The sequence below is a fragment of the Oncorhynchus masou genome, chromosome 9 (assembly GCF_036934945.1).
Source record: "Oncorhynchus masou masou isolate Uvic2021 chromosome 9, UVic_Omas_1.1, whole genome shotgun sequence".
Classification (NCBI taxonomy): domain Eukaryota; kingdom Metazoa; phylum Chordata; class Actinopteri; order Salmoniformes; family Salmonidae; genus Oncorhynchus; species Oncorhynchus masou.
In genome coordinates, this window is record NC_088220.1 from 13,219,943 (window position 1) to 13,247,133 (window position 27,191).

The 27,191-nt window shown below is 44.4% G+C and overlaps 1 protein-coding gene across 1 annotated transcript in view; it reads right to left on the bottom strand.

The window, feature by feature from the left end:
* Positions 1-214: 214 nt before the first annotated feature.
* Positions 215-27,191, bottom strand: part of LOC135545540 (disintegrin and metalloproteinase domain-containing protein 19-like) — a 56,522-nt gene continuing 29,545 nt past the window's right edge. Inside the window, 20 exon segments of the mRNA XM_064973209.1 lie at positions 215-1,372; positions 1,580-2,220; positions 2,377-2,518; positions 2,672-2,810; positions 3,055-3,163; positions 3,463-3,540; positions 4,110-4,323; positions 4,466-4,574; positions 4,910-5,105; positions 6,161-6,250; positions 7,475-7,533; positions 7,536-7,651; positions 7,964-8,103; positions 8,294-8,378; positions 8,876-9,042; positions 12,793-12,864; positions 13,745-13,810; positions 14,097-14,298; positions 15,758-15,834; positions 16,038-16,116. Of these exon segments, the coding sequence (XP_064829281.1) occupies positions 1,312-1,372; positions 1,580-2,220; positions 2,377-2,518; positions 2,672-2,810; positions 3,055-3,163; positions 3,463-3,540; positions 4,110-4,323; positions 4,466-4,574; positions 4,910-5,105; positions 6,161-6,250; positions 7,475-7,533; positions 7,536-7,651; positions 7,964-8,103; positions 8,294-8,378; positions 8,876-9,042; positions 12,793-12,864; positions 13,745-13,810; positions 14,097-14,298; positions 15,758-15,834; positions 16,038-16,116 (2,842 nt within the window). The 3' untranslated portion in view covers positions 215-1,311.

Here is a 27,191-nt window from a genome sequence, read left to right on the forward strand (position 1 = left end):
TGTGAAATTCATAAATTAGGGCCTAATTTATTTATTTAAATGGACTGATTTCCTTATGTGAACTGTGACTCAGTATTCTTTGAGATAGTTGCATGTTGCATCTCTATTTTGTTATGCGTCGTCTCTCATCAAGTGGAAAAGGCAACATGTAGAGATATTGTACATCGGAATTATTTTCTAAGCTCTTTATTTAAAATCAAACTGAACGACGTAGTCCTGTTTCTAAACACTTTATTTAAAATCAAACTGAAGGCACACTGTTTGCATAGGTCTCATGGTGGATGGTGAATTTCAACAATCAAGGAAAAACAGATTATTTTATATAAATTCATTTTATGGACCTGACTATAATTGTGTTGACTCTGCTGTCCCGTGCATCACATTTCAAAAGATAACATACTGTTTGTGGTTATACAGGAACAAAAACCTTCCAGGTGTCCAAATATCCATTCATCCAATTCAGTCAGAAAACCTGAATTTAGAACCCAACACAACAAGAACAGTGCAATATACAGGAAATACATTTAAAAAACAGTCATAACAAATGTCATTTTCAAATAGTTATTGCTACATTTGAGATGTCCTTCATCTTCGGCATACACATGTAGCAATAATAACATGCATGTTTGTGTCCTTATAATTCCAGTCTATCGTTTATTCACATACTAGAAGCATTAAGCATCATTCAATACATGGCGTTTTCTTAACATAAGATGTTCCCTTAAGACTCGTGCTCTTGTAGAAACAATGTACAGTACATCCACTTTAAACACGAGTCTCTTTGCTCTGAAGCGTTGCAAATAAATAGACCTGAAACAGCATATCAACACATGGTACTGTTAACCCATGTTATAAGGTACCATCTACAAGAACTACATCAGTCGATAAAGTCCATTCTTAAATATTACAAGTATACAGGACGCCTGGTTTCAAGTGGTAAGGCAAGACATAGCCTGGCAGCCTAGTAGCCAGAGATGTGTGTTCATCAGGCAACTCCTTTGTCTTTGTTGTTGGAATGAAATACAAATACTGAGACTGGCAAACAGAGGCTACCAGGTTAGCATGAGTATAATTCTACAGTAATGGCATCCCTGGACAGATCTGAAACGGAACCCTATTTCCAATATCGTGCACTACTTTTAGGGTGCCATTTTGGACTGAGTCCCTGTGTGTCCAGCCGTGGCCCGCCTCTCTCCTTTCCTACAGTGGCATTTTCTTCATAAAGGCTGACGGCGATGTTCCTCTTTGGACAACCTTGAGAAAAGACGCAGCTCACAGAGAGAGAAGAGATTTCCAGTTAGATGTCTCATCTCACTGAGCTCCGTTGTCCAGTGTTGGTCCTCGTCTCCTCTCTGAGATGTTGTTTTGGGATCTAGAAAAGAAAGTGGAACATCGTGAAATTGAGTGAAAATAACAGATATTTTTGTAATGAATGTTTCTGTTGCTTTGGAATCTAGAACAGAACAGATGAGTCAAAACTCGTGCACTTTATAGGACAAAGGGTGCCATTTGGGACATAGCGTAGCAAACACTTTGTGATGTTCTTGAGGTTCTGCGCTGCAGTATATTCTGTTCTTACCTGCTGGGTTTCTTATGTCCACCAGGTGGTGCCAGATTTGACTTTCCTCTCTGTAACACGTCTGACGGTATTTGGGGTTTGGTGAGCGGGCAGGGGGGTGGGGGTCTGTTGGGAGGGTCAGGTCTGTGTGTGTGAGGTGTTGAGTGGGGCTTGGGGGGCAGGATGGCTGGAGGAAGGGGTCCTTTCTGCTGGGCTAGGTAGCTGGGGATGGGAGGTTTATGCTTGAGCTGTGGCAGGGGTTGGAGAGAGGGTTGGGGCTTGGGGTGGAGGGAGGGTTGAGGCTGGGGCTGCGGTTGAGTCTGGGGCTGGGATTGAGGCTGGGGCTGAGGTTGAGACTGGGGCTGAGGTTGAGACTGGGGCTGGGATTGAGGCTGGAGCTGAGGTTGAGACTGGGGCTGGGATTGAGACTGGGGCTGAGGTTGAGGCTGGAGCTGGGATTGAGGCTGGAGCTGGGGTTGAGACTGGGGCTGGGATTGAGGCTGGAGCTGGGGTTGAGGCTGGAGCTGGGATTGAGGCTGGAGCTGGGGTTGAGCCTGTCTCTGCTGGGTTGCGTAAGAAGGTATAGGAGGGGGTTTCACAGTCGGACGGAAGATAGCGTGCCTGGTTCTGGTGGAGGGGCTGGGACGAGGACTGGACTGACTCTGTGGCGGACAAACACAAGCACTCACAGCACTACTGTCAGAACAGTTTTTTAATTATTATTTTGTTATTTACCTGTCAAGAGTAAGATTTTTAGCATTGACTTTACTGTACATAGAATGTACTGTGGTGTAAGGTGAATGAACAGATCCCCTCACCAGTCTGTCTGAGCCCTGTCTCTTCAGTAGGAAGGCAGGGTTGGCATGGCCGTTGGCATGGCTGTTGTCAAGGTGACTGTTGGCATGACTGTTGGCTTGTAGATGTTTGGCTTCAGCAGGGACCGGCCAACTGACTGGGCAACTAAGGAGTCAAACACAGTGTTTTTCATTCTAGAAGTTAAATCTGAGATGTTGATTACTGTGAAATGTCTATGGTGCATATTTTCCTTTAATAAAATAAGATAAATTCAAAGAGTAAAAGATGTAAAAACAACTGAAATACTGAGCTACACACATTGTCTTGGGTGGTGGGACCGAGGTCTTCAGAGGAAGGTTTTTATGTAGTTTATGGCTGGAGCAGCACCACAGTCCCACAGCAGCCAATAGGACAAAGAGTACCATGGGGAGGAGCAACAGGACAGGAAGTAGACTGCCTAGAAACACAAACAACATCAACAACAAATGTCAGATCAAACATTAACCTGGAAGATATGACTTGAAAACCAACAATCAAATATATGTGGTCTAACCTAGTAGTCTTTTTCAACACCACATCAGTTATTAGATTTAATCAGTTATTAGATTTAATCAGTTATTAGATTTAATCAGTTATTAGATTTAATCAGTTATTAGACTGACTGAATCATTATTTGAGTGACTGGTTGGTTGATAACATACTGTGGTTGATGACAGGTCCACTGTCGACACTCCCTCCTGTCCCCTCCTGGTCACACAGGGGAGGAGCCCAGCCTGAGTCACAATGGCAGTGGTGGTTGTTGTTACACAGCTAGAGAGAGAGAGAGGGAGAGAGAGAGAGAGAGAGAGAGAGAGAGAGAGAGAGAGAGAGAGAGACGGTTTCAACACTGACAACCTGTGTTATAACAGCTTTATTAAACCTTTGAGTCCACAACCTCAGACCCAGCACCTTCCCTTATTCTGCAGTAGCCCATACACCTACCTACCCCTCCAACATCACTCCCATACCCTTCCCCTATCACACACCCAGCCCCTCCCATACCCTTCTCCTATCACACACCCAGCCCCTCCCATACCCTTCCCCTATCACACACCCAGCCCCTCCCATACCCCATGGCCATGGCACTTGGCATTGCACTCATCCGCCCTCAGGAAAGACGCGTTGCGACACTCTCCACCGAAACAGATCTGTTACAGAGAGTGAGCGAGAAAGAGGGATGAGAGAGAGGGCGAGGGAGAGCGAGTGAGCGAGAAAGAGAGAGAGAGAGAGAGGGGGATCAGAGAGAAATGAGAGGGATGAGAGAGTGAGAGAGAGAGCGAGTGAGTGAGAAAGAGAGAGAGAGAAAGGAGAGGGATGAGAGAGCGAGAGAGAGAGAGCGAGTGAGCGAGAAAGAGAGAGAGAGAGAGAGGAGAGGGATAAGAGAGCAAGAGAGCGAGTGAGCGAGAAAGAGAGAGTCATTATCATAAGTAGATAGTCCAGTAAATGGCATCCTTCCACAACAGAGAGCTCATAGACTAAAAGATACACAGCGCTCACACACACACACACACACACACACACACACACACACACACACACACACACACACACACACACACACACACACACACACACACACACACACACACACACACACACACACACACACACACACACACACACACACACACACACACACACACACACACACACACACACACAAACCACACCACACCCTCCACACACACTACCCCCACTCCTCCTCTCCCCTCCTCACCGAGTCCTCTCCACACTTGGTCCCGGTCATGACCAGTCCTGGGTCGAGTGTGTCCCCCTGTTCTTCGTCCCCCTGGCCTGGTCGGTAAACATGTGTCCCCCTACAGAGGACCTTCTTGCTTCCCACCCGGACCGTGGTGTCAATGGGAACAGCGTTAGTCTCCAGGGGCTTGGAGGCTGAACTCACACACTGGATCTTACCACATCTAGCATCCCTAAAGCAACAGAACGGGCACATCGATTCAGACATGAAGGGATTGTTTAGTAGGTGTGAAAGAAATGTTAAATGGTAGTTGAAGGAAGAGAAACTTCTATACAAAGGATCACACATTTGGTGGTGACTGTGTGACCCCTCACCTGTCCCTGCATCCTTTGTATTTCCCCAACAGGTCTTTGCCACAGTTCCCAAAGGTGTCCCCTGCCTCGTTCACCTTCTTAAAGCACAGGTCTAGAGCAGGACGGCCATCTAGAGAGGACCGAACACACACAGTGTTATATGACCTCCTGCAAGCACAAAAATGTTCCTGTGGTCAGGTAAAGCCTGTCCTGTGAAGATGTCTGATAGTGAAAACAGAAATAACAGCGAACAGAGCCCAGTCCAGTAACAAGCCCTAATCCTTCTCCCTTGGAGCCAAGGACCCAGATAGGTGTGAGCAATATTGTCGAAGCCGCAGACCAGACAATGGATTTCAATAGGGGAGCATTACATTGAAAAGTGCTATAAAAGCAATCCATTACTTTATAACAGCATGCAATAACATGCCTACTAACTCCGCCCCAGAATGATTGATAGGTACCAACCCCGCCCCCAGAGTGATTGACACTGCTGCTCCAGGGTGAGACACATGCCGGTGTAGCAGTAGGCCCGCCCCCCATCACAGGAAGTACCATCCACCAGGTATAAGTTAGCAGGACAAGACTCTGCCTTCCCATCACAGTACTCGGGTAGGTCACATGACCCCGTTGGAGTACGACACAACACACCTGGACTCTTCAACTAGAGAGAGAGATAAAGAGAGAGAGAGAGAGAGAGAGAGAGAGAGAGAGAGAGAGAAGGAGGACTATTAAATGATCCAACACACCTCAACTCTTCAACTAGAGAGAGCGAGAGAGAGAGAGGAGAGAGAGAGAGGGTGGGGGAAAGACAGAGAGAGAGAGGGTGGGGGAAAGAGAGAGAGAGGGTGGGGGAAAGGGAAAGGGTGGGGGAAAGAGAGAGAGGGTGGGGGAAAGAGAGAGAGAGGGTGGGGGAATGAGAGGGAGAGGGTGGGGGAAAGAGAGAGGAGAGAGAGGGTGGGGGAAAGAGAGAGGGTGGGGGAAAGAGAGAGAGAGGGTGGGGGAAAGAGAGGGAGGGGTGGGGGAAAGAGAGAGAGAGAGGGTGGGGAAAGAGAGAGAGGGTGGGGGAAAGAGAGAGAGAGGGTGGGGGAAAGAGAGGGAGAGGGTGGGGGAAAGAGAGAGAGAGGGTGGGGGAAAGAGAGAGGGTGGGGAAAGAAAGAGAGGGAGAGGGTGGGGGAAAGAGAGAGAGAGGGGTGGGGGAAAGAGAGGGAGAGGGTGGGGGAAAGAGAGAGAGAGAGGGTGGGGGAAGAGAGAGAGAGAGGGTGGGGGAAAGAGAGGAGAGGGTGGGGGAAAGAGAGGGAGAGGGTGGGGGAAAGAGAGAGAGAGTGTGGGGGGAAAGAGAGGGAGAGGGTGGGGGAAAGAGAGAGAGGGTGGGGGAAAGAGAGGGAGAGGGTGGGGGAAAGAGAGGGAGAGGGTGGGGGAAAGAGAGAGAGAGGGTGGGGAAAGAGAGAGAGAGAGGGTGGGGAAAGAGAGAGAGAGGGTGGGGGAAAGAGAGAGAGAGAGGGTGGGGGAAAGAGAGGGAGAGGGTGGGGGAAAGAGAGGGAGAGGGTGGGGGAAAGAGAGAGAGAGGGTGGGAGAAAGAGAGAGAGCAGACAACAAGAAAGAGAGAAAGATAGAAAGAGAGCGAGATAAAGATAGAAAGAGAGCGAGAGAAAGAGAGCGAGAGAAAGAGAGCAAGAGGGAGAGAGAAAGATAGAAAGAGAGGACAGTGTACAGTACCTTACAGTTGTGACAGCAGACTCCGTGGGCACATTCTGCTCCAGCCTTGAGAGTACAGTTGTTGGCATTACAGCAGGGACTGGAACACTCCTGCAGAGAGAGGATGAATAATCAGTATACACACACACACACACACACACACACACACACACACACACACACACACACACACACACACACACACACACACACACACACACACACACACACACACTCACACACACACTCACACACACACACACACACACGTACACGCACACACACACACCAGTGGAGGCTCTGCAGATGGAGAAGGGGAGGACCATCCTCCTCAGTGAATATCTTCTTTTTTTAAATTGTAAAACATTGAAAAAGTTACCGTTTTTAGATAAAACTATATAAATAATTGATTAAAATTGATTAAAACACACTTATTCATTTATTCACTTATTTAGCTAGAAAATGCAGCTGGCTAGTTTAGTTACTCAAACAGAGGGATGCTATGTTAGCTAGCTGGCTATGACTATCCAACACAACACTGGAACTCTTCCAATTCAAGGTAAGCTTTTGGTTTTATTCATTTATTGCCATTGTGGCCCACAGATGTAACTGCTTACTGACTGTACACTGTAACGTTACTGCATGATTGTAGCCGGTTTACCAATGAATTAGTTATATTAGCTATCTTGACTAGGATGTTACTTTAGCTAATATGGGGACAACGATGTAGGCTGTGTGTAGCGGTTATGACATGGTTTGGCATGGAAAGGTTTTTTTGCCTGGTCACATCGAGCTGATGTGTTGTTCATTGAAGCCCACAAACAAAGGGAAACGGTGAGAGGATGAGAGTGCATAGAGGCGAGAAGGAATACAACGTGGCTATGAAAGTGAACTGTTTTTATGCTGATCACTGTTGTGTTCATTCCGCAGATTCTGTTGACAAATGTTTCTTAAACGGAAGCAAACGAAACGGAACTAAAAAATACCTGAATTTGTCAAATAGAAACTCTCATTTGCAACTGTTGGACTAAGGATTACACCATAAGCTACATGCAATTAAGAGTGTGCAAGGCAGTATTGAATGTGTCATTGTCTGTCATTTCATTGTCTTTCTCTCAACCTAAGTGTAAACTTTCATTCATAGGCTAGGTTTTAGCAACCTCATGACTGATTTAGGGAAAATGTGAATATCATGTAGTAGTCTAAACCTCAATGTTATATTGAACAGGGTGAATGAAAAATGAATGACAGTCATCTAACATGCTGTAATAGAAGTAAGGCCATGTCAATGGCGGCACTGACCATTACTGACACACACACACTTCTCCCCCTCACCTTCTCATCTCCACAGTCACACTCCTCTCCATCCTCCAGGTACCCGTTCCCACAGCGCTGCCCCCGTACATGGCTCTGGTGTTGGGGAGGTTGAACAGACACTTCCCCCCTCCGGAGCTCAGATACCTGCTCAGCTCCCGCTGGTTACAGCCATTAAACACACGCGGGAACGGGTGGCTGTGACACACACACCAGGGGTGTATTCAGTAAGGTGCAACGCAACGCAGATAGAAATGCCATCACTAGACTTTACATTATTCCTTCTACTCTACATGTCAGAGAGGAAATTCTGTTCTAAGTTACATATTTCTATACAGACATTAATAATCCACTACATTTTGCTCAGCTGAATGTGTCCCGGGAATTTCTTTTACAAAGCAGGATCAATCATTATATCATTATTTAACCTTTATTTATACAGGTTTATTCTCATTAAGATAAAATCTCTTTAATATGAAAGATATTTTCAACATAGACAGATTCTCTCACCCAGTGGCAGCAGCCATGATGCAGCCTCCATCATCAGACTTGGCCTGGCAGCACCCAGGGCTGTCATGGCTCATGCCAAAGTTATGCCCCATCTCGTGGGCCATGGTCGCTGCCACGCCCACAGCACTGTCAGAGTGGTCCTGTAGGGGGGTAGAGGTGGATTCCCGTATTGAAAGTCAAAGGGACATACATCTCATGTTAGCTTGGTTCTAGATCTATGTGTGCTATTACAAATACATCACAACTTCATGACAACTTTAGAGAAAGCTTTACTGGGCTGCTATTGGCTATGGTCAAATCTCAAACGACAGAGTTCTGTTGTAGTCTTACTGAGTTGATTCCCCCTGACTGGTACTCTGAGCACATGGCTCTGAGAGGGGCCAGCCCAATGGTGGTGCCCTGAAATGCCACGCCCCTGTGGAAACAAAATAACACAGCTTTGTAGTTCCACTGAATGGTTTTAATGGAAGGAAAGAGAGCTGGATTGAGGATGGATGGATTAAAGAGATCTAGAGTACAGTAAGGAGTGTGTGTCACACTAACGTGATGAGTTGAGCGTTGTCGTTAGGTAGTGTGTGTGCGTCACACTAACGTGATGAGTTGAGCGTTGTCGTTAGGTAGTGTGTGTGTGTGTGTCACACTAACGTGATGAGTTGAGCGTTGTCGTTAGGTAGTGTGTGTGTGTCACACTAACGTGATGAGTTGAGCGTTGTCGTTAGGTAGTGTGTGTGTGTCACACTAACGTGATGAGTTGAGCGTTGTCGTTAGGTAGTGTGTGTGTGTGTGTCACACTAACGGGATGAGTTGAGCATTGTCGTTAGGTAGTGTGTGTGTGTGTGTGTGTCACACTAACGGGATGAGTTGAGCGTTGTCGTTAGGTAGTGTGTGTGTGTGTGTGTGTGTCACACTAACGTGATGAGTTGAGCGTTGTCGTTAGGTAGTGTGTGTAGCTGTTTGCGTCTCCAAGCCAGGAACGCTCCCAGGGTACTGTAGGGGTTACCAGACACACTGATCCTGTCCTGATCAGACCACACCTCCAGACCGATCACTGCCACACGAATACTTAGAGACTTGTAGTACTGCACAAACACACACACACACAGACAATTTGACATGTTTTATTTAAACTTTAATTAACCAGGTAGGCAAGTTGAGAACAAGTTCTCATTTACCAAGATAAAGAAAAGCAGTGTGACAAAAACAACAACACAGAGTTACACATAAACAAACACACAGTCAATAACACAAGAGAAAAATCTATATACAGTGTGTGCAAATGTAGTAAGATTAGGGAGGTAAGGCAATAAAAATGCCTTAGTGGTGAAATAATGACAATTTAGCAATAACACTGGAGTGACAGATGTGCAGATGATGATGTGGAAGTAGAGATACTGGGGAGCAAAAGAGCAAAATAATAACAATATGGGGATGAGGTAGTTGGGTGGGCTATTTACAGATGGGCTGTGTACAGGTGCAGTGCTTGGTAAGCTGCTCTGACAGCTTGATGCTTAAAGTTATTGAGTGAGATATAAGTCTCCAGCTTCAGTGATTTTTACAATACGTTCCAGCCATTGGCAGCAGAGAACTGGAAGAAAAGGTAGTCAAAGGAAGTGTTGGCTTTGGGGATGACCAGTGAAATATACCTGCAGGAGTGCGTGCTACAGCTGGGTGTTGCTATGGTGACCAGTGAGCTGAGATAAGGCGGGGCTTTACCTAGCAAAGACTTAAAGATGACCTGGAGCCAGTGGGTTTGGCATACCAGGGTATGTTTGGCAGCATGAGTGAAGGAGGCTTTGTTGCGAAAAAGGAAGCTGATTCTAGATTTAATTTTGGATTGGAGATGCTTAATGTGAGTTTGGAAGGAGAGTTTACAGTCTAACCAGACACCTAGGTATTTGTAGTTGTCCACATATTCTAAGTCAGAACCGTCCAGAGTAGTGATGCTCGACGGGCGGGTTGGTGCGGGCAGAGATTGGTTAAAGAGCATGCATTTCGTTTTACTAGCATTTAAGAGCAGTTGGAGGCCACGGAAGGAGAGTTGTATGGCATTGAAGCTCATTTGGAGGTTTGTTAACACAGTGTCCAAAGAAGGGCCAGATGTATACAGAATGGTGTCATCTGTGTAGAGGTGGATCAGAGAATCACCAGCAGCAAGAGCGACATCATTGATATATACAGAGAAAAGAGTCGGCCCGAGAATTGAACCCTGTGGCACCCCCATAGAGACTGACAGAGGTCCAGACAACCGGCCCTCCGATTTGACACACTGAACTCTATCTGAGAGGTACCATATTGCATAGCGGAGAAGGTACGGTGGGATTCAAAATGGTCAGTGATCTGTTTGTTAACTTGGCTTTGGAAGACTTTAGAAAGGCCGGGCAGGATGGATATACGTCTATAACAGTTTGAGTCTAGAGTGTCTCCCCCTTTGAAGTGGGGGATGACCACGGCAGCTTTCCAATCTTTAGGGATCTCGGACGATACGAAAGAGAGGTTGAACAGGCTAGTAATATGGGTTGCAACGATTGCGGGAGATAATTTTTGAAAGAGAGGGTCCAGATTGTCTAGCCCAGCTTTGTAGGGGTCCAGATTGTCTAGCCCGGCTGATTTGTAGGGGTCCAGATTGTCTAGCCCGGCTGATTTGTAGGGGTCCAGATTGTCTTGCCCGGCTGATTTGTAGGGGTCCAGATTGTCTTGCCCGGCTGATTTGTAGGGGTCCAGATTGTCTTGCCCGGCTGATTTGTAGGGGTCCAGATTTTGCAGCTCTTTCAGAACATCTGCTATCTGGATTTGGGTGAGGGGGGGGCAAGTTGCTGCGGGGTGCATAGCTGTTGCTTATTGAAATTCTCGATGATCATAGATTTATCGGGGGTGACAGTGTTTCCTAGCCTCAGTGCAGTGGGCAGCTGGGAGGAGGTGCTATTATTCTCCATGGACTTTACAGTGTCCCAAAACGTTTTGCAATTATTGCTAAAGGGGACAAATTTCGGTTTGAAAAAGCTAGTCCTTGCTTTCCTAACTGACTGTGTATATTGGTTCCTGACTTCCCTGAAAAGTTGCATATCGCCGGGGCTATTCGATGCTAATGCAGAACGCCACAGGATGTTTTTGTGCTGGTCAAGGGCAGTCAGGTCTGGAGTGAACCAAGGGCTATATCTGTTCTTAGTTCTACCAGGCAGTGATGGGTACGAGACCCAGCACCTACGATCCAAATGAGAGCCAGACGGAGCTGAGACCCGGTACCTTTAGTTATTTGAATTATCTAATGAAAAATTGTTGTCCCCATTTAATTTTCCACAGCCAAAAACACGAGTAAACAACAGCAAAATCAGACAACTCCATAGTAGAATAGTTGACTTATTAAATTGTTCAACCTGTCGCATTCTATGAGAGAAAAGAATATTGCTCGAGGCGCATTCAAATCGCAAGAGAAAGGGAGAGAGATATGCATCAGTCATTGTACAACATTCTTCATGCAGTCCAGAGGAAAACACATATCTGAAATCATTTGATGGCCACTGTTAAAAGTGGAGGATAACTGAGCTCTCCAGAGTTAACAGGCTTATACTTAATTCTCAAATCCAAGAAATAAGTAGGCCTAAACTGCACCATTTTAGAACCAGAGTGTACAACAGTGGTGTTTAGCAGTGGTGTTTAGCAGTGGTGTTTAGCCGTGGTATTGTTCCATGTGAGTTAACGCTCGCCAATGGCGTTGAATGCATAGAGATGACTGGGGCTAAATGTAACACGGGCCCGTGTAACTAGGCCTACATTATATTCACAGTATAGGATCCTTGGTTGACTGAGTGTCAGTGTAACTAGGCCTACATTATATTCACCGTATAGGATCCTTGGTTGACTGAGTGTCAGTGTAACTAGGCCTACATTATATTCACCGTACAGGATCCTTGGCTGACTGAGTGTCAGTGTAACTAGGCCTACATTATATTCACCGTACAGGATCCTTGGCTGACTGAGTGTCAGTGTAACTAGGCCTACATTATATTCACAGTATAGGATCCTTGGTTGACTGAGTGTCAGTGTAACTAGGCCTACATTATATTCACAGTATAGGATCCTTGGCTGACTGAGTGTCAGTGTAACTAGGCCTACATTATATTCACCGTACAGGATCCTTGGTTGACTGAGTGTCAGTGTAACTAGGCCTACATTATATTCACAGTATAGGATCCTTGGCTGACTGAGTGTCAGTGTAACTAGGCCTACATTATATTCACAGTATAGGATCCTTGGCTGACTGAGTGTCAGTGTAACTAGGCCTACATTATATTCACCGTATAGGATCCTTGGCTGACTGAGTGTCAGTGTAACTAGGCCTACATTATATTCACCGTACAGGATCCTTGGTTGACTGAGTGGAACTTTTTTTTTGTGTGGGGGGGGGGGGAATCAAGTCATCAACATGTTTCTAACTAGCAACATTATAGCCTTATGTTTACACTTTACAGTGTGTGATCTAACCTGCCTGATCATATGGACCTATATGTTATTGGGCTCATTTCTGGAGGGGGAAATGATATTTTCATTCAGTTTGCAGTAGAATGTTGTTCTGAAATGTCACCAGAACTGGCCATCTCGCAGTCCTTCTCCCCACAAAAGTCTAGGTCTCTCCACCACCTGTAGTATGCTGTGATATGTGCCTTTTGTCAGTATTATATTGTTTAGGTTACTGTCTTATACCCCTCACCGCACCCCAAACTAGATGCCTCGTTAAATAAAGGTTAAATAAACTAAAAATATTAAACTAGGGACCCACAATCTCCCAAATCTCAAATGAACCACAGTGTTAATTTGTGTGGTTTTCTTACCTTGTCTACGTAGTTAGCTGCCTCCAGCAGTTTCGTCTTCGTCCTATTTAAGTCCCCGCCGTGCTTCTGAAACTACACAGACACACACAGTTACAGCCATGCTTGAAGAATTTCACCCGGAAGAGTAAGGACAGCAGGATGACCTCAACCAATCAGACATGTTAGATAGCAATAAAGGATATTAGAACAGACCCTGTTAGGTCTCATTAGAACAGACCCTGTCAGGTCTCATTAGAACAAACCCTGTCAGGTCTCATTAGAACAGACCCTGTTAGGTCTCATTAGAACAGACCCTGATAGGTCTCATTAGAACAGACCCTGTCAGGTCTCATTAGAACAAACCCTGTCAGGTCTCATTAGAACAGACCCTGTTAGGTCTCATTAGAACAGACCCTGATAGGTCTCATTAGAACAGACCCTGTCAGGTCTCATTAGAACAGACCCTGTCAGGTCTCATTAGAACAGACCCTGTTAGGTCTCATTAGAACAGACCCTGTTAGGTCTCATTAGAACAGACCCTGTTAGGTCTCATTAGAACAGACCCTGTCAGGTCTCATTAGAACAGACCCTGTCAGGTCTCATTAGAACAGACCCTGTTAGGTCTCATTAGAACAGACCCTGTTAGGTCTCATTAGAACAGACCCTGTCAGGTCTCATTAGAACAGACCCTGTCAGGTCTCATTAGAACAGACCCTGTTAGGTCTCATGAGAACAGACCCTGTCAGGTCTCATTAGGGGGAAGTGGGGAGGATGTGGATGAGATGTGACGATAGAGAGATGAAGGGATGGGGGGATGTAACAGAGAGATGGAGTGTCTCTAGTTCAGTCTTTCCTTGGAGTATGAGTCACAGGTCAGAAGAGGAGATGGAGGTCATCCATCCTGTCTACCCTCTCAACTGACTAACTGGAATAAATGGCCATGTAAAAATGACTAAGGTGTCTGGCCTCTTACCTCAGCATGGTCAGCTACCAGCAGCAGCTCTACATACTTCATACTCTGGCCCACATCTCTCCGCTCCTGGAGAAAATCAGGACATAGTAGAGAACTTTATAGCCAACTATTACAGTGCATTATTACTTGCATTATTACTTGTATGAGCGTGCAACACACACATATACCCCCCCCCCCCACCATAATGGTTTATTATCAACTCACAGTATGTTTTGCGTCTATTTTTCATCCGTCTTAAAATGCCTAACATTTCTTGGATATTTCATTGATACAAAGCAGCCCTCTATTCACTGGAGAATATAGTGGTTTTTCTCATATCAGATACCAGTCTAATCATCCCTCCTCCACTCACCCTTCCGCCCCGCGCCGTCATCATTCCCCGGATGAGGTCACCCAGACCCTCCCCCTGGTTGCTATGGTGATGCCCACAAGTTCCGTTAGGCAGACGAAGGTTCTTGGCTCGGAACACAGCGTGAGGAGGCTGTGTATCCATGGTGACAGCGGGCAGGGGTTCTATCAGGTAGCTGACGCTGGTGTTCACTGTAATCAGTCCCCTAGGGAAACAGAGATCTGAATCACAACAGTTCCAGGCTAGAAAACAAACTAAAACTATTATAGCTGGGGAAAACATATTGGTTTTTCAGTCTCTAGTTTAAGAGAGAATCCATCAAATAACTATTGAGAGAAGTTAGATATGGCAGAATGTAAAACTAGAAACAGCTGGGATTTACATGTCAGGTCTGAGACAACTAAATCCTGGCTGAACTGTATGTTGAACTGTGTACATAAATCCTGATACCGGATGGGTATTGGATCTGGGAGACACCCAGCACATATCACATTCTGACTCAGCGGGGATTGGATCTGGGAGACACCCAGCACATATCACATTCTGACTCAGCGGGGATTGGATCAGGGAGACACCCAGCAAATAGCACCCTTCTCCAGATGCTCTCTACAGCCCTGTGTGTGTGTGTGCGTGTGTGTGCGCGTGTGTGTGTGTGTGTGTGTGTGTGTGTGTGTGTGTGTGTGTGTGTGTGTGTGTGTGTGTGTGTGTGTGTGTGTGTGTGTGTGTGTGTGTGTGTGTGTGTGTGTGTGTGTGTGTATTTGTGTGTGTGTGTGTGCGTGTGTGTGCATTTGTGTGTGTGTGTGTGTGTGTGTGTGTGTGTGTGTATTTGTGTGTGTGTGTGTGTGTGTGTGTGTGTGTGAGAGCACTCCTCCTCCTGCAGATGTTCTGGCAATGTATGTGTCTGTATGTGTCTGTGCGCGTGAGTGCTCTGGCCTCTATACTGAGTTCTGTCTAGGGGACATAGCTGGGAGATGTATTCATTAATTCCTTTCCTGCAGATGTGGGGCTGTGTGTGTACTTGTGTGTGTGTGTGTATTTGTGTGTCTGTGTGTGTGTATTTGTGTGTGTGTGTGTGTGTGTGTGTGTGTGTGTGTGTGTGTGTGTGTGTGTGTGTGTGTGTGTGTGTGTGTGTGTGTGTGTGTGTGTGTGTGTGTGTGTGTGTGTGTGTGTGTGTGTGTGAATTTGTGTGTGTATTTGTGCGTGTGTGTGCATTTGTGTGTGTGTGTGTGTGTGTATTTGTGTGTGTGTGTGTGTGTGTGTCTGTGTGAGAGCACTCCTCCTCCTGCAGATGTTCTGGCAATGTATGTGTATGTTATTCTCCTATAACAGTCTCCTCTGTGAACCCAGAAAGGAAACAACAGCAAGGCTGGATCCCAACCTCTAAACTCCATCCCTGATGCTGCTGGAGCTTCAATAACTTAACATGGAACCCAAATGACCTAGAAACACACTGGCCTGCATATCTCAACAGTCAGTGCATGGCCAACAAATAAACCATCTTTTGACCTTCTCTCCTATTGGGTTGGTTTGAGAATGACCGTGTGACAAATATATGTCTGAATTATCATTAAAATAAAATGTATTAATATTTAGGAGGCATTTCTTATTCAATGCCGTTAGTGATCACCACTTTCACCAGAAATGTTACCTGTGGCAACTCTTACCTGAGACCTGAGCAGGTGCTGAGTGCTGCACTTGACCCCTCCACACCACGGACGTCCCCATGGTAGAAACAGTGGCCCTGCAACACGAGAGGAGAGTTAAACAAACTCACATCATGCAATTTTCTTTTTCCGATGATGTCACCTAAGAGTTAAGAGCTTGGTTAGTCTGTCTCTGATTCAGCCAACTCTTTTGCCATTTGACATCCACAAATCAGAAATAGGCTGGTTACATGGTTACCCCCCTATTGTGAGATGCTTTAGAACACCCGATTGAACTCACAGTGCTGGGTGGATTGGAGGTCTGGCGGGAACCACTGGGACTGTACCATATCTCCTGATATCCGGGGGCCAATAACTGCCTGGAACATATGGAACGAGAGAGAGAGAGAGAACATTACCCCACTGAAAACAGTGCTGGTGAATAGAATAAACTGTCAACATAAAACAAAGGGAGAACAGAGAGAACAGAGAGAGGGAAAGGGAATGAGAACATGACAGGAGTGTGATAGAGTGAGTGAGCGAGGAAGAGAGAGAATGCGAGTGAGCGATGAAAAGTGAGAGAACAGAGAGAGGGAAAGGGAATGAGAACATGACAGGAGTGTGATAGAGTGAGTGAGCGAGGAAGAGAGAGAATGCGAGTGAGCGATGAAAAGTGAGAGAACAGAGAGAGGGAAAGGGAATGAGAACATGACAGGAGTGTGATAGAGTGAGTGAGCGAGGAAGAGAGAGAATGCGAGTGAGCGATGAAAAGTGAGAGAACAGAGAGAGGGAAAGGGAATGAGAACATGACAGGAGTGTGATAGAGTGAGTGAGCGAGGAAGAGAGAGAATGTGAGTGAGTGATGAAAAGTGAGAGAACAGAGAGAGGGAAAGGGAATGAGAACATGACAGGAGTGTGATAGAGTGAGTGAGCGAGGAAGAGAGAGAAAAGAAGAGAAAGAGAGAGAAGTACTGTGTTCCTCTCCAGGGACACAGCTCATGAAATATTAATTGTGACATTCTGAGTTACAAAGGGAAAGAGAGTGTCTCAAAGCATTACAGAGAGATACACAGAGAGATACAGATACAGAGAGATACACAGAGAGGTACAGATACAGAGAGATACACAGAGAGATACAGATACAGAGAGATACACAGAGAGGTACAGATACAGAGAGATACACAGAGAGATACAGATACAGAGAGATACACAGAGAGATACAGATACAGAGAGATACACAGAGAGATACAGATACAGAGAGATACAGATACAGAGAGATACACAGAGAGATACAGATACAGAGAGATACACAGAGAGATACAGATACAGAGAGATACACAAAGAGATACAGATAGAGAGAGATACAGATACAGAGTGATACATAGAGATACAGATACAGAGTGATACAGGCACAGAGAGAGACACAGAGAGATACACAGAGAGATACAGATACAGAGAGATACACAGAGATACATATACAGAGTGATACAAACACAGAGAGATACACAGAGAAATACACAAAGAGATACACAGAGAGATACAGACACAGAGAGATACAGAAAGAGATACAGATACAGAGAGATACAGACACAGAGAGATACACAAAGAGATACAGATATAGAGAGATACACAAAGAGATACAGATACAGAGATACAGAGAGATACAGACACAGAGAGATACACAGAGAGATATAAAGAGATACAGATACAGAGAGATACAGACACAGACACAGAGAGATACACAGAGAGATACACAAAGAGATACAGATATAGAGAGATACACAAAGAGATACAAACACAGAGAGATACAGATACAGAGAGATACACAGAGAGATACAGATACAGAGAGATACACAGAGATACAGATACAGAGAGATACACAGAGATACAGATTCAGAGAGATACACAGAGAGATACAGATACACAGAGATACAGATACAGAGAGATATAGAGAGAGATTCACAGAGAGATACAGATACACAGCGATACAGATACAGAGAGATATAGAGAGGGATACAGATAGAGAGAGATACAAAATATAATGTAAATATAACCCATATTTATGCTTATTTATTTTCCCTTTTGTACTTTAACCATTTGTACATCATTACAACACTGTATATATACATAATATGACATTTGTAATGTCTTTATTCTTTTGGAACTTGTGATGTTTACTATTAATTTGTATTTTTTATTTCACTTTTGTATATTATCTACCTCACTTGCTTTAGCAATGTTAACATATGTTTCCCATGCCAATAAAGCCCCTTGAATTGAATTGATACACAGAGAGATACATAGAGATAGAGATACAGAGAGATACAGATACAGAGAGATATAGAAATACAGAGAGATACACAGAGAGATAGAGATACAGAGAGAGATACAGAGCGATACAGAGAGATATAGAGAGACAGAGCGATACACAGAGAGACAGATATAAAGAGAGATACACAGAAAGACAGAGATAAAGCCCTTTGAATTATATTAATTGATAGAGATACAGAGAGACAGATATATAGAGAGATACAGAGAGAGAGACAGAGATAGATATACACAGAGAGACAGATATAGGGAGAGATACACAGAGAGAGACAGAGATAGATATACACAGAGAGACAGAAATAAAGAACAACCCAGACTCAACCATATTAAAGAAACAATCCTATCTACAACATATACAATCCCAAACCTTTCTGTACGGTCAGAAAAGCTATTTTTCCCTCCAAAACATTTGGATAATAACTATGTCTACATATATAGAGTGACTGTTTGTTCGTCCAACGACACTATGACAGGGCTTTCAGTCAACTCTTCTAGACTTTTCTAACATCCTTACTGAATGGGTACATGCTTAATTTGGAGTGTCACACCTGGGTGAACTCATAGTTAGGAGTATGTGATAGTCTGGTCAAACACACGCAGATGCTCTATAGACAGACCAACAAACATTCAGGGTCTTGTGCAGATGTTTATTTTTTTGCTCTGATTGGTTCCAAGTCTGTCTCAATCCACTCTTCCTGTTTTCATTCAAATACGAAACCACACTACCAGCTGTTATAGGTTTCTCTCTTTCTCTACCCCTCACTCTCTCTCCCTCTCTCTCTCTCCTCCCTCTCTCTCTCAGATCCATCAAACTAAGGAATGCAGTTGGACCATGCCGAACACACACACACACTTGGGAGACATATTTCTTCATCACTGGGTTTGGCTGAGGGCTCACACGAATAGCTAGAACAAACTCAAGAGTATCTATACTTCCTCCCATCTCTCTATCCATCCATCTTTTCTATACCTCCACCCATCTCTTCTATACCTCCACCTATTTCTCTATCCACCCATCTCTTCTATACCTCCACCCATCTCTTCTATACCTCCACCTATTTCTCTGTCCACCCATCTCTTCTATACCTCCACCCATCTCTTCTATACCTCCACCTATTTCTCTATCCACCCATCTCTTCTATACCTCCACCCATCTCTTCTATACCTCCACCTATTTCTCTGTCCACCCATCTCTTCTATACCTCCACCCATCTCTTCTATACCTCCACCTATTTCTCTGTCCACCCATCTCTTCTATACCTCCACCCATCTCTTCTATACCTCCACCTATTTCTCTGTCCACCCATCACTTCTTTTCCTCCGCCCATCTCTCCATCCATATTTTCTATACCTCCACCCATCTCTCTCTCCATCCATATTTTCTATACCTCCACCCATCTCTCTGTCCATCCATATTTTCTATACCTCCACCCATCTCTCTGTCCATCCATATTTTCTATACCTCCACCCATCTCTCTGTCCATTCATCTTTTCTATACCTCCACCCATCTCTCTGTCCATTCATCTTTTCTATACCTCCACCCATCTCTCTGTCCATTCATCTTTTCTATACCTCCACCCATCTCTCTGTCCATTAATCTTTTCTATACCTCCACCCACCTCTCTGTCCATTCATCTTTTCTATAACGCCACCCATCTCTCTGTCCATTCATCTTTTCTATACCTCCACCCATCTCTCTGTCCATTCATCTTTTCTATACCTCCACCCATCTCTTCTATACCTCCACCTATTTCTCCATTCATCTTTTCTATACCTCCACCCATCTCTCTGTCCATTCATCTTTTCTATACCTCCACCCATCTCTCTGTCCATTCATCTTTTCTATACCTCCACCCATCTCTCTGTCCATTAATCTTTTCTATACCTCCACCTATCTCTCTGTCCATTCATCTTTTCATTTTACCTTTATTTAACTAAGCAAGTCAGTTAAGAACAAATTCTTATTTTCAATGACGGCCTAGGAACAGTGGGTTAACTGCCTGTTCTGGGGCAGAACAACAGATTTGAACCTTGTCAGCTTGGGGATTTGTGTCACACCCTGACCATAGTTTGCTTTGTATGTTTCTATGTTTTTGTTTGGTCAGGGGGTGATATGAGTGGGCATTCTATGTTGGATGTCTTGTTTGTCTATTTCTATGTCTGGCCTGATATGGTTCTCAATCAGAGGCAGGTGTTAGTCATAGGTCTCTGATTGGGAACCGTATTTAGGTAGCCTGTTTGGTGTTGGGTTTTGTGGGTGATTGTTCCTGTTCCCGTGTTAGTTTGAACCATTTTAGGCTGTTTCGGTTTTCACATTACGTTTATTGTTTTTGTATAGATCGTGTTTCATCTTCATTAAAGATGTATCTAAATAACCACGCCGCATTTTGGTCCGACTCTCCTTCACACCATGAAAATCATTACAATTTGAACTTGCAACCTTTCGGTTACTAGTCCAGCGCTCTAACCACTAGGCTACCCTGCCGCCCCCCGCCTCAAATCTATATAATCAAATCTATATCATCAAATCTATATCATCAATTCAATACTCATCTTTAAAACCAAAATTATTTAGGGCAAAAGAGTTCATCTTAAAGGAAATAGAGGAACTAACAGTACAGATAGATAGCAATAAAAACTAACATAGAGGCACAGAATAAGTTAGAGGAAAACTGAAAGAAATGGAGGGACTTATTTAAGAGTGTAAGTGTAATATATTGTAAAAAATAAAGCAAACTGGATGGAATATGGGTATAAATGCACCAAATTATTGTTTTATCTGCAACAAAGAAATTCTAACAAAAATAATGTATAGAAATGTGTTATCCATGATTTACAAAACTATATTTTGAAAGAGAAAGCAAAGTACTATAATTTCAGTCTCCTCCATTTCCACTAACTGAAGTTACTTCTAGATTCAATTAAAGCCTTCAAGTCTGGGAAAACTCCAGGGCTGGATGTCATACCAGTTGAGCTATATCAAATATTTTTCAATGTAGTCAAAGGTAAGTTATTAACATGTTTTAACCACTCTTAAAAATGGTAGACTTGTAAACGGCTGTCGTCGGATGAAGAAGGAGACCAAGGTGCAGCGTGGTAGGCATTTATGATTTTTATTAAAACTGAACACCGCGAACAAAATAACAAAGTTGAACCAAACAAAACAGTTCTGTCAGGTGCAGACACTACACAGAAAACAACTACCCACAAAACACAAACGAAAAAGGACAACTTATACCTGTATATGATCCCCAATCAGAGACAACAATAGACAGCTGCCTCTGACTGGGAACCACACCAACATAGAAATAAAGAAACTAGAATGCCCACCCTAGAAACACCCTGGCCTAACCAAGATAGAGAATAAAAGCCTCTCTATGACCAGGGCGTGACAGACTATCAAATACTCAGCAAGAAGGTCTGATTTCACTATTACTGAAACAGGACCCAGGTGGTAAATATTAAGTTCCAGTCCACCTAAAAAAAACTGGTGACCGCTTACACTTCAGTGTTGTGATGCCATAATCCTAGAAAAAATGCATAGCGCATAGAATAAAACATTTATTATCGGATATTATTCATTCAAATCAGACAGGTTTCTTACATGGACGATAGACTGGAGATAATATAAGACAAGTACTGGAAACAATAGAACACTATGAAATATCTGGGAAACTAGGTCTGGTATTCATAGCTGACTTTGAAAAGGCCTTTGATAAAGTAGGACTGGAAAAGAGAAACTCTTATACAATGGGTTTAAGCTATGTATAGTAACCCCAGGTGTAAAATAGTCAATAATGGCTACTTCTCGGAAAGTATTCTATTGTCAATAGGAGTAAAACAAGGCTGTCCACTATCGCCATATCTATTTTATTATGGCCATTGAAATGTCAACTATTAAAATTGGATCCAAAAATAACATCAAGAGGCTACAAAATTCAGGTCTTAAAAACAAAGGTGTTATTGTACACTGACGATTCATGTTTTCTTTTAAATTATTTCTGGTTCCCTGCACAGCCTCATAGAGGATCTATATACTTTTTCTAACCCCTCTAGATTAAAACTGAATTATGATAAGTGTCCCCTATATTACGTATTGGATCACTGAAAAATGCAACTTTTACATTACCGTGTAGTTTACCAATAAAATGGTCAATAAAAATATAGCATAGTTTTGTTTGATAAAATACATTTTATACTCAAATGTAGGAACTGGGTTGTACAGTTTGAACCCCCGCTGTCTCTGTATATTCCACTTTATTTAGAACGGCAAGCCAGACAAAATTAAACGGGCCTATTTATATAATGAATATGAATTTGAATTATTATTGAACACGGGTTGAGCCATTCATACTAATGGCTCACCCAGTGTTCAGAAATGGCAATTTCCCTTAATTCACATGACAAACTCTCACTTTTGGTTATTTGAATTTGAAATCATCTCCAAAATAACGCAATTTTTAAAACAAGCAATAGAAAGCTGGTTGAAATTTCAGTTTAATCCAACAGAAAAGACAGAACTAATATAACAAATATTATGGTTAAACTCAAATATAATAATTGATTCAAAAAATATTTTTTTTATTTTTATATATGTAATCTTTGTAAATTATATTATAAATCGGACTAGGAGAGTTATGTTGCACATGCAGTTAACAAAAATCTATGGAAATGTTTTCTCTATCCAAAATTACAACTACCTGACTGCAGCATTACTGAAAAAATGGAGCAGGCAAGTGGAAAGAGGAAGAAGGTAAGGAAGTTGTCTGTCGACCCTGCATTAAAGACCAAAATTGTCTAAAGTGATAAATTAAAAAGTATACCAGTTTCATTTAAGGACAAAAAATGTTACGCTGCACCATACAGGTTGCAAAAATAGTTGGGAAGAGATTTTAAATATACCGATTCCATGGCACATGGTTTATGAACTGATGCACAGAACGACACCCGATTCAAAACATAGACTTTTTCAATTTAAATTATTATACAAAATTCTTGCAAGCAATAGAATGATGGCAGTTTTTGGTCGCAGGTTCAGGAATGGCTGAAAATGCAACATTTCTAACTCTGCAAATAGCACTGCTGGGTGATTTGATAAGTCATAGTCAATAGATCAATAATATAATAATACTCTTAGCAAAGGTGTTAATCTTTAATTTACAATCTGCAGAAACTGTGAGAATAGGAAGGTTCGGAACTTTTGTGAAAAATCACAGCACAGTTGAAAAATATATGGCAAATAGAAAACTGTATGGTCTTCAGAGATAGATGGGAGGGGTTGAGGGGAGATGAAGGCTGGGACTGGATGGTCTTCAGAGATAGATGGGAGGGGTTGAGGGGAGATGAAGACGGGGACTGGATGGTCTTCAGAGATAGATGGGAGGGGTTGAGGGGAGCTGAAGACGGGGACTGTATGGTCTTCAGAGATAGATGGGAGGGGTTGAAGGGACCTGAAGACTGGGACTGGATGGTCTTCAGAGATAGATGGGAGGGGTTGAGGGGAGATGAAGGCTGGGACTGGATGGTCTTCAGAGATAGATGGGAGGGGTTGAAGGGACCTGAAGACTGGGACTGGATGGTCTTCAGAGATAGATGAGAGGGGTTGAGGGGAACTGAAGACTGGGACTGGATGGTCTTCAGAGATAGATGGGAGGGGTTGAAGGGACCTGAAGACTGGGACTGGATGGTCTTCAGAGATAAATGGGAGGGGTTGAGGGGAACTGAAGACTGGGACTGGATGGTCTTCAGAGATAGATGGGAGGGGTTGAAGGGACCTGAAGACTGGGACTGGATGGTGTTCAGAGATAAATGGGAGGGGTTGAAGGGACCTGAAGACTGGGACTGGATGGTGTTCAGAGATAAATGGGAGGGGTTGAAGGGACCTGAAGACTGGGACTGGATGGTGTTCAGAGATAAATGGGAGGGGTTGAAGGTAGCTGAAGGCTGGGACAGGATGGTCTTCAGAAATAAATGGGAGGGGTTGAAGGGACCTGAAGACTGGGACTGGATGGTGTTCAGAGATAAATGGGAGGGGTTGAAGGGACCTGAAGACTGGGACTGGATGGTGTTCAGAGATAAATGGGAGGGGTTGAAGGGACCTGAAGACTGGGACTGGATGGTGTTCAGAGATAAATGGGAGGGGTTGAAGGGACCTGAAGACTGGGACTGGATGGTGTTCAGAGATAAATGGGAGGGGTTGAAGGGACCTGAAGACTGGGACTGGATGGTGTTCAGAGATAAATGGGAGGGGTTGAAGGTAGCTGAAGGCTGGGACAGGATGGTCTTCAGAAATAAATGGGAGGGGTTGAAGGGACCTGAAGACTGGGACTGGATGGTGTTCAGAGATAAATGGGAGGGGTTGAAGGGACCTGAAGACTGGGACTGGATGGTGTTCAGAGATAAATGGGAGGGGTTGAAGGGACCTGAAGACTGGGACTGGATGGTGTTCAGAGATAAATGGGAGGGGTTGAAGGGACCTGAAGACTGGGACTGGATGGTCTTCAGAGATAGATGGGAGGGGTTGAAGGTAGCTGAAGGCTGGGACTGGATGGTCTTCAGAGATAAATGGGAGGGGTTGAAGGTAGCTGAAGGCTGGGACTGGATGGTCTTCAGAGATAGATGGGAGGGGTTGAAGGTAGCTGAAGGCTGGGACAAAAAAAAACAAAAGATAACTAATGTAAAATATACTGTCTGTGAAATGTATGTAGTATGTATGAACTGGAAGATGAAGTAGAAGCCTACGTATTGCTGTCCATTAGTTTACTCCAATTAGGGGAGGGCTGGAAGGGTTAGGGGAAAATAATAAAATATATTTAAATAAATATACAGAACCAGTCAAAAGTTTGGACACACCTACTCATTCTCGGGGTTTTCCTTATTTAATACTATTTTCTACACTGAAGAATAATAGTGAAGACATCAAAACTATGAAATAACATATATGGAATCATGTAAATTAAAATGTAAATTATATCCCATTCACCATTCAATTTCTTAGAGGGGGAGTGTACTAAAAGAGAAAACAGGAGGAGTGGGGAATAAGGGGGAGGAGGATGAGTGAGCATTTTTTGTCTCTCTCCTTTGGATTTCTGGGGCAGAGTAGAGAGAGGGGGGAGACAAGACCTTTTCCATCCCCAACAAACAACCACTCTGATGGTTATCAAGATACAACCTCCCTCCCTCCCTCCAGCACAGGCCACACACAGCCCCCAGCAGCACAACAGGTAACACATTAATACTCATTAGGGTTCACTGTATCTGGATGACATCCCCCCGCACTGGGAAAAGGTAGACTGTGCTGCTATGACATTTATGTAGAGTCTGCAACCTTTCTCGCTCTGTCCCCCGTATCTCTCATGTAAATCTTTTTCCTCCTCCTCTTCCTCCTTCTCTTCCTCCTCCTCCTCCTCTCACCTCTGCTTTGAGAGCCGTCTCTCTCTCTCCTCTCTCTCATTTTCTCTCATTCTCTCTCGATTGCCTCTCTCCATCTTTCTCCCTCTTTTTATTATTTCTCTCTTGCTCTCTAACTTCTCCCTCTCTCTCCTCTCTCTCTCTTCTCTCCCTCTCTCTTTATCTGTGTGATACTAATCCCAGTTAGCTATCATCGTGCTGAGCAGTACTGAGTTGGCAGTCCTTATGGGAGGTTAAAGCATGACACAGTGATGGAGTGATGGTCCTGGAGGAGTTTAAAGCCTGTCACAGTGATGGTTCTGGAGGAGTTTAAAGCCTGTCACAGTGATGGTCCTAGGGGAGGTTACAGGCTGTCACAGTGATGGTTCTGGAGGAGTTTAAAGCCTGTCACAGTGATGGTCCTAGGGGAGGTTACAGCCTGTCACAGTGATGGTTCTGGAGGAGTTTAAAGCCTGTCAGTGATGGTCCTAGGGGAGGTTACAGCCTGTCACAGTGATGGTACTAGGGGAGGTTACGGCCTATCACAGTGATGGTCTTATGTGAGGTTACAGCCTGACACAGTGATGGTACTAGGGGAGTTTACAGCCTGACACAGTGATGGTCCTAGGGGAGGTTACAGCCTGACACAGTGATGGTCCTAGGGGAGGTTACAGCCTGACACAGTGATGGAGTGATGGTCCTAGGGGAGGTTACAGTCTGACACAGTGATGGAGTGATGGTCCTAGGGGAGGTTACAACCTGTCACAGTGATGGTCCTAGGGGAGGTTACAGCCTGACACAGTGATGGTACTAGGGGAGGTTACAGCCTGACACAGTGATGGTCCTAGGGGAGGTTACAGCCTGACACAGTGATGGTACTAGGGGAGGTTACAGCCTGACACAGTGGTGGTACTAGGGGAGGTTACAGCCTGACACAGTGATGGTACTAGGGGAGGTTACAGCCTGACACAGTGATGGCATAGGGGAGGTTACAGCCTGACACAGTGATGGTCCTAGGGGAGGTTACAGCCTGACACAGTGATGGTACTAGGGGAGGTTACAGCCTGACACAGTGATGGAGTGATGGTCCTGGAGGAGTTTAAAGCCTGTCACAGTGATGGTCCTAGGGGGGTTACAGCCTGTCACAGTGATGGTTCTGGAGGAGTTTAAAGCCTGTCACAGTGATGGTCCTAGGGGAGGTTACAGCCTGTCACAGTGATGGTTCTGGAGGAGTTTAAAGCCTGTCACAGTGATGGTCCTAGGGGAGGTTACAGCCTGTCACAGTGATGGTACTGGGAGGTTACAGCCTGACACAGTGATGGTCCTAGGGAGGTTACAGCCTGTCACAGTGATGGTACTGGGGAGGTTACAGCCTGTCACAGTGATGGTACTAGGGGAGTTTAAAGCCTGTCACAGTGATGGTCCTAGGGGAGGTTACAGCCTGTCACAGTGATGGTTCTGGAGGAGTTTAAAGCCTGTCACAGTGATGGTCCTAGGGGAGGTTACAGCCTGTCACAGTGATGGTCCTAGGGGAGGTTACAGCCTGTCACAGTGATGGTCCTAGGGGAGTTTAAAGCCTGTCACAGTGATGGTACTAGGGGAGGTTACAGCCTGTCACAGTGATGGTCCTAGGGAGGTTACAGCCTGTCACAGTGATGGTACTAGGGGAGGTTACGGCCTATCACAGTGATGGTCCTACTGGAGGTTACAGCCTGTCACAGTGATGGTACTAGGGGA